Source organism: Falco cherrug, chromosome 4, assembly GCF_023634085.1.
Source record: "Falco cherrug isolate bFalChe1 chromosome 4, bFalChe1.pri, whole genome shotgun sequence".
NCBI classification, from domain to species: domain Eukaryota; kingdom Metazoa; phylum Chordata; class Aves; order Falconiformes; family Falconidae; genus Falco; species Falco cherrug.
In genome coordinates this window covers 44,186,213-44,194,372 of record NC_073700.1, presented here as the reverse complement: position 1 = coordinate 44,194,372, position 8,160 = coordinate 44,186,213, and the positions used below count along the sequence as shown (strand labels likewise).

At 42.4% G+C, this 8,160-nt stretch overlaps 1 protein-coding gene across 7 annotated transcripts in view; it reads right to left on the bottom strand.

The window, feature by feature from the left end:
- Positions 1-2,994: 2,994 nt before the first annotated feature.
- ARHGEF18 (Rho/Rac guanine nucleotide exchange factor 18) overlaps positions 2,995-8,160 on the bottom strand; it is a 52,142-nt gene continuing 46,976 nt past the window's right edge. For all 7 annotated transcript variants that reach the window (XM_027812692.2, XM_055707842.1, XM_055707843.1 and 4 more), the window contains one exon: positions 2,995-8,128. In XM_027812692.2, the coding sequence (XP_027668493.2) occupies positions 7,968-8,128 (161 nt within the window). In that variant the 3' untranslated portion in view covers positions 2,995-7,967. The remainder of the gene's footprint in view (positions 8,129-8,160) is intronic.

The following is an 8,160-nucleotide window of genomic DNA, read 5'->3' as shown; positions in this document are numbered from 1 at the left end:
AACACATAGAGGCATCACCAAAACAAAGCCAAGTGTGATATCGCTGTCCCATGATGTTCCTCTTCTCAGACAAAGCCCACAAGCCACCATAGCCAGAGAAATACGGTATCAGACTGACCCACCTCCCTCTCGGCCCCAGGATATACAGCCAATGTTGGTTTTAAGTGAATTGCACTGCTTCTTGCATTCATTCATAGGTGCACCCTGCTCAGCAGCCCCTGTGGGCAGAGTGCCATGGCAGCACACAGCCTTTCGCTCTTCTCTGCTGTGGATGGCCAGCGCTGTTAATCGCAAAAAAACCCAGCACAGCAGTAACTGAGAATTTCCCTTTTCTGGCTAAGATGGGATACGGATCATTCAAATTCTGCAGTACACCCACCAGACATCTAGCAAGAAACTGGAGCACACAACGTTACAATGACAATTTACAGCAGCCCGGGAAAAACAAAGCACTAACTACACCCAGTGTGATTTGTGTCTGTGACTTCAAATGTTCAAGAAGGGAAAAAGGACGTTACACATCTACTGGGGCTGAAATTTCCTGAAAGATCTGCATGTCACATGCAGTCATCTGAGACAGCTTCAGCTCTAGCAACACACTGTGCCCCATACAGTGAAAAAGCACCAGCTACTGCTCTGACACCAGAGAGGCATGGCTACACGGTGCTGCTCAGGAGCCCTGCAACAAAGCCCTGTTTGAGCCTCCTGTGCATGCGACACTGTCCCGGAGCCAGGGACCGTGCATTGCACACTCCAGCTCTTAAGAGGGTTTGGCTTTGATCCTCTGCCAGATCCCATGGTCCCAGAAGCAGCAAACAATGCAGGCACCACACAAGGACAGGTCCCACATCCCTTCTCTGTTGAGCCTTGGGCTGGCCCCATTGCAGGGATGAGAAATTAAACTGCATTTGAGTCACAGGGGTTTGGAAAGGGAAAGGCAGAAACCAGCACATTCCCACTGTCAGCACACACTACGGAGCCAATATCCTTTGTGCACGTTTGTCCTCAAGCATCTGGCTTGCCAATAAATCTCAGATGCACGGATGGGAACCATCAGCCATGTCTCACCCACATGAAAGAGGAAGGTTTAGCATAAAGCTGGTCATTGCCTATGGCCTCAAAATGATTCATCCAAATAGAAAGAATGTGGTTTGGGTTTCGGGTTAATTAGCTACAGATTTTAAAGAGAGACAAGGCAGGGTGGAGCTGCTGGAATACTGGTATGAGCAAGTTAACAGCTCTGAAGGCACCGCGGTCCATCCTGAAATCACACCCTTCTCGGAAAAACAGAGAATGTGCCTCATAGAGGAGCGACAGCGTTATCAATGATACTGTCAGTCAAGGTGCTGGCAATCACCAAAGGAATGCCTACCCTGCTGTTGCGGCAAAGCCTGAAGTGTAACACGGAAACACCCACACTCCTTTGAAGACTGATGGCCGCAGCAGCACCAAACTTGTAACAGATGCAAATTCTGCCCAAGATTTAAACTTGCCCAAGCTGAGCTCTGGGCTGCCTCATCCAGGCAGTTCCCAGGGGGAATCTGTGCTGCAGGGATCCCTCTTGGACACGTTAACCCTGGATCTCCCTGATCCAGGCTCTTTTGTCTTTCTTGAAGTAATTCCTACTGGTCTGACACATGATTATGGCTGCAGCACAGTACAGTGCAATTAGAAAATAAAAATTAAACCCACTTCTCTGGAAGCAGCTCCTCCTAACTTCTGGCCTAGACTGTCCCTCTCAGTTGTCCCCCACTTTGATGCCATTTCTTGCTGCTGAAAAATACGTAGAAAGGGACATGACATGACTTGCCTTGCTCTAGCAGCAGACAGCAAGGTCTGAAAGCGCACGGGGGCACTGACCTCCAGCGGCCGCGGCAGCCGAGCTCCCTGCAAGCCGAACAGAGCAGAAGCAGACAGTAAGAAATATTGCCGTAAAGGAATTGCAAGCAATAGCTTATACACACACACTTTAAAACTTCATGCGCTAACACATCAGTCTGTTACTCCCCATAAAGCTCAAGTCTTATTTTAAACACTGGTGTGCCTGTAAGTTTTCGATTATTTACATACATCAGGAAAAACAGAAAAACTTCTGGTTTTCCACTTAAGTTCCAGTTTGTGCCACAACCCAGATGTCAACTGCACTTCAGAGACTGACAAATGCAGACTGTACCCTGCCGACTCCTGTACACAAAGAACCTGGGTCCTCCAAAGATTCTTTGATAGACAAAGCCTTATCACTGTGTGATTCCCAGGCTGCGCCACTGGCACTGTCATCCAACACCAGGTGAGGGTTTTCCTCAGCACTGACTACAGCCCCGGATTCTGATGACAAACATCATCCCTCTTCCTTTAGAGAGCACCGACCCAAGTCCCAGTTCTCCTCCTTTCTCCCCAGTTTTGCATCTGTTCTAATCTCTAGAAATTATTTAAGGTTACAGCTTTTGGGCTTCCTCGGAGTGGGGATTTTACCAGGAAACGCAACTTGCTGACTCTGGAGCTGGGAAGCACTGTACCAGCCAGAGGCTATGGGATGGTGTAGGGAGCGAGGGCTGCCAAACTGGCACAAGCACTACAGAGAAAGTTTCTATTTTTGTTATACTTGTTCCAAATAGGAACTGATACTGTCTGGGACAGAGCCAGGCATGTCTCAGACTGGCACCATGCAAAGTACCTACTTGCTAATTACAAGCAAATTTGTTAGGTTCACTCTCTTGCTAGCATGCCGAGTTCAAACATTTTGAGACCAGCTGATTTCTTCCTAGGTGCTCACCTCACTGGCAAGGTCTGCAGCTATTAGCATCCTCCACTTAACACCTCCTATGCTCCATTCCTCTCCTTTGGAAAACCATCGGAGTGTTGTTCACATGGCACGTTATTTCTGTCCAAGGTAGAAAACGAGCAGCACATGAGAAGTGGCTGCTGCCTTGAGATTTAGTTCAAACAGAAAATAATAATAATTTTTTTAAAAAAAAAAGATCTAAAGGCAGTCAGTTTTTAAGTGTTCTTTTTTATTGCTAGAAGTTGGTTTCAGTCCTATTGCAGCTCTGAAAATCCTTCAGTGGAGAAACATTGCAATCATTGTAAAAATCATCATTTGGTGTGCTAAGATCAAGTTTACAATTAATCAAGAGTGCACAGTTCAACATAATATTAACATTTAACCATCAACTTTACAAATAAAATAAAGACTACAAAGATGTTGCTACTGCAGTATGAACAGTAAAGGAATTATTTACAGTGTTTACACCCTAACAAAAAACAAAACCAAACTCTTCCCCAACAAAATGGTCAATTTAACCATGGACCATGATTATTTATTAAACCTTTACAGTGCAAGGTGGGCCTAGAAACCAGACCTAAGACTAAAGAGCATCAAGAGAGTTCACAGCTCCAAGTGAGATGCACGCAGTTATGCTGGGATCTACCTCCATGAGAGATTTCCTTCCAGATACACACACAGAAATGGAATTTGAAATAAACATTTCTAAAGTGCTCCAATTTATTTCAGTACAAAAATATAAAAAACTGATTTATAAACATGGCACAAATGTTATGAACCAGAGCTCACACAAATGGTATTTGATGAAGCACACACTGACGGTAAATGATAAAGAGCCGCCAGTGGTTACAAAGTCATTGGGTCTGGCCTCAAAAGAGAGAGCAGGGGAGAAGGCTTGTCTTTTACCTATTCAGCAAGAACGCCAGGCAAGGATAGCACACACGTACCCTGGCGTCAAGATTATTTTCTTGTAAATGCGAGAACTGCTGGGGAAGACAACAAAACGCTCCAAATTCCCTTGCACAGGGGTACAACACACAGGGTCTCCACTGAGCAGCACCGGGGAGCCTGAGCTCCTGTTCTGAAAAGTTCAAAGTAGAAGTGAAATGAAGTATGTATTTTTAACCCTTTCCCAGTTTAAGTTTCAACTTCCATTGTAAATGCAAATGACAAACACCAAGTTCCATGTACACAGGATCATCTGACTATTACTCAGAAAGACAAAACTGTCCGCAAATAATTTAGAATTACTCCTACCTTTGCACAAATGATATTACCTTGATGAGCAAGCGTCTCTAGAAATACCAATTCTTCTGCCTCACACTGGGAAATGATTAGCAATCTCAATTTGTGGGACATGCCACAACTACAATCCACAGATAGCACAGTTAGAAACTAGGAAAGCATTTACAGTGCACACAGGGCAGATGTGCTCAGTACTAGTGAACATGGAGGGATCCTCAGTCTGAAATACAAAATGACCATATTCCAGATGGGAAGGGAAAGAGGAAGCATCCTTTACACCAGTTAAAATGGAAAATCAGAACCACAGAGACAGCCTCTACATTGCAACATCACAATACTGAAGGACAAACATGACAATAATTTTAAGGCTGTGACACAAAGCAAAGAAGGTGGCAGTTCAAAGCTCGTGCTTTCTTCCACACCCCAGCTCAGAAAGAAGCCAAAAGGCACCTGGGAGGCACAGAATTTTGAACTGTCTAATCCTCAGGTATCACTTAAAAGGAATCTTTATCTGAAGTAATCAAAAAGTCAAATGGAAAGGATATGACTCTGAATCAACAGCAGGTTACTTAGCCCAGGACACAGCAGTATTTTGCAAACGACTTCACCTAGAAGAGTTATTTTTGTAGGAACGAGATTTGAGTAGACTCCAAAACTAGCTCACTCAGCTGGAGTAATCTGATAACAGCTTCACAGACTCAGTTTTGCAGAAGCGATGACCCGTTATTCATCTTCCCCTCAGTCTTCTACAAATAATTTTACCATGCTCTGGTGTGGTAAATGCTGCACTAGCAATAAGATATCACAGAATTCGCTAATTCTACAACCTTCTCCAAGCTGGGTATGGTACTGAACAGGATGCCACATGAATACCTAGTATGGCACTTCAATGATTTTGACCCAAGTGAAAGAAGATGCAGTCCCTGTTCCAGGTGAAAACAGTCTTCATAAAGCTAGCTGCAGCTAGACATGTGTATTGAGGACAAATAATGACTTTCAAGGTAATTTCCCAGTTACAGATTGAAAACCCATATTTCAAGGAGCTCTTGGGGTGTTGAACCAACAGCCTAGCCTGTAACAGTCCTGGATCCATTTGCTAACAGCCGTAACTTATTTGAAGCACTGCTGACTGAGTATTAAAACAATTATGTTTTAATTAAAACATTAAAAGAAATGAGGCCTTGCTGCAGACTTTATTTTCTAGATGTCACTGTTTTGTATCTAAGTTCATTCATTGCACAGAAGAAGAAGACGACGACAGTAGCCAAACCAACCTCTTCAGTCCATAGAACACTCTGTCCCATACTTTAGGACAGACACAAAATTAAGCTAAATAAATGTTTCAAAAAAATTTTTTTTCCAATACCCAAACAGAGACATCTCTCTTTGGTTGAGGTGGTTTAATTCCACTGATGCAACTTAGCTTTCCTTCTAAAAACCTGGTAATTTAAGGCAACAGGATCATAGTTTACACTAGGAGTGGCCCCAACCACAGCACAAAGGAGAGAATGTACAGTGAAACAGCAGAATGCACAGAATGTTTACAGTAGAAATTGCATGGGTGTCAGAGATGACTGGAGTCTCCCCATCAACCAGCTCAAAAATCAGTCCTACAGAGCTGCTGGATCTCACAAGCTGGCTTAATCAGAAGTTACATTCATTTTAAGAAGAATTCCCCTCCTTTCCAACCTAGCTTTTAAGGAATGCAAAAAATGAATCCAGGGTAGAACCATGTTCTAACCATCATCAACATCGTATCATAACAATGCAAAAATCATTATGTTCCCTACACTGTTTTCTGCAAATCTAGCCGCTGATAATCTGTGTAAATTCTGCAGTGCTGATGATTTACCAAGCAGTCCTTTGGTATGACAGTTAATCATGTCTAATTTCAGAGCAATAATTTGCTCGGAGGTGGGGGAGTATCACCAGTGTGGTAAGAAGCCAGATGGTTTGGAGTTCCCTCTCCTTGAATTCAGTGCCATTGCTTCAGGTTTATACCAGCATCACTCAGTGAAGAAAAAACCCCTTAAATCCAACAAGTGTTACAGCAAGGAGTGCTTGCTCCCTAAGACCAATTCAGTATTTTCTAGCTTATCTTTCCCCTCACACTGACTACTAAATTTAGATTTCTCTATTTCTTCTCTGAACACAATAACCCACATTATCACCACTTGAAAATAACCGCTGTATTTTTTGCTGAAAATTTATAATGTTTCCTGCACTACAGAAATATTTAAAAATACTTTCAAGCAAAGTGAAGTTAAGGCCTTAAAGAATTTTACTAATGTCACATAGGGCCTAACTGCTGAGACAGCATCAGTGATTTAAGGAGACTGACACATTGCCATTCGATGCCATTCCCACATGACTGGATGGAGAACTGACTAGGCATTCCATTCACTGGTGCTAAAAATCACTTTAAACCAGAGTTAAAGATACAGAAAAAATATATTCTCAATCGTGTTCTGAAAAGTATTAACCCAGGTTTTTAAGCTCTGAGATACTGATTCCTTTAATTCTGTAATAAAACCCTCTAAAAAATCTCTCCTGTGCACAATATATCTGACTGGTCACATTCAACATATATTGGAATACACATCCTTAGGCGATGTGTGTAATAAAGAGCTGAGATACAGAGTGAAGTAATACAACACAACAAAATGACTGTGCAAATTACTACAAAGAGAAATAATGCCTTTTGCTCAGAACACTTAATGTCATCACCATTCCATGATTAAGAACTGACCCATTTAACAAGAGGTATCAAAGCTGGTTTAGCTATAAGCAGCTAAACCAGCACAGGTTTTAGCCAGGAGTATTTTTTTTTTTTTTAGTATTTCTTTTTTTTTTTCTTTTTTTTCCAATTTTAAAACCAAATAGTTCTGATTCCCTTCATTCCTAACACAGTGCTGCAGAGAAGTCTCTGCAGTAACAGCAGCTTTGATATCTTCCTAGTACTTGGAGTAAAGTCCCAACAAGTTAACAAACAAAAGATGCAGAAAACTTAGGATTAAACAAGACAATAAATTACTGTATTCAAATGTTTCTTATACATGTCTTCAGCAAAGAATAAAATCTAAGTCTCTAAGCCCATTCTGAACCAGCTCACGAGTTTTGCTTGGGAACCCGTACTGCTGTCACTAACATGAAGAGCAACCCAGTGTCTCCAAGGAGACAGGTATCCCTGCAAGCTAATGGCCAATGAAATGTGCATTTAGTCCAGCTCTTCATTACCGCTGTATATTCTCACATGTCCAGCCCTTCTCATCCACAAGCAGGTGGAGCTCCTGACCCTTGAAGACTCTGTAAAGAAGCTTACCTTCTCTCTTCCACTGTACCTCGCCACTGAGCATGTCCTCCACTGAATTCACTAAAGAAACAGACAGATTAGTCTAGCTTCTCTGAGCCGGTATCACAACATCCGTCACGCCTGGCTGTAAGGAGACTGGCTTACTAGTCAACTAGTTATCAACACACTATTAGCATTACCCATTACTGACCGTTTACCTGTGAAAATGGTTTTAAAAATTTGCAGCCATTTTTGGGCCTACTACTAAAATTTTTACATAAAAATCTGGGCAGTTCAACCAATATAACAATGTACAAGATGGTGCCCACGAAGAGTGTACATTCTCCAAAAAGAGCACATTACAATAAACGGCAGCATTTTGATATGCTCTGAATTTATATACCCATGCCATGTGTCAATACATTTCCACGTCTGGAGAATTTTAAAGCAAATTGTTACTACTGTGTCCTCATTCTGACCTGCTGGCAGAAAAGCCAACAAAGTAGAATGGTAATCCTGGTCTGGTCCTTGCTAGTAGTAACAGGGCAGGGATGAAAAGACATCCATGTCAGGTCTGTGTCACGTTGCACACTGGGGCCTGAGTTCTTGAAACAGTAAGTCAGAAGATGAATCTTTAAATGGAAAGAATTAGAAGAAAATTACATCTTCTTTGCTGGTATCATCTTGCACATTTAACAGACTCGGCTGAGGGGTCACCAGGGTCTGAACGTTAACGTTACTGGGTTTGAACAGGTTCGCTGAGGCAGATGAAAGTGCTTCCGGCTGAGCATCTGTAGGGCCATACAATTCTATAGAAAAAAAATGGAAGAAGACATATTCA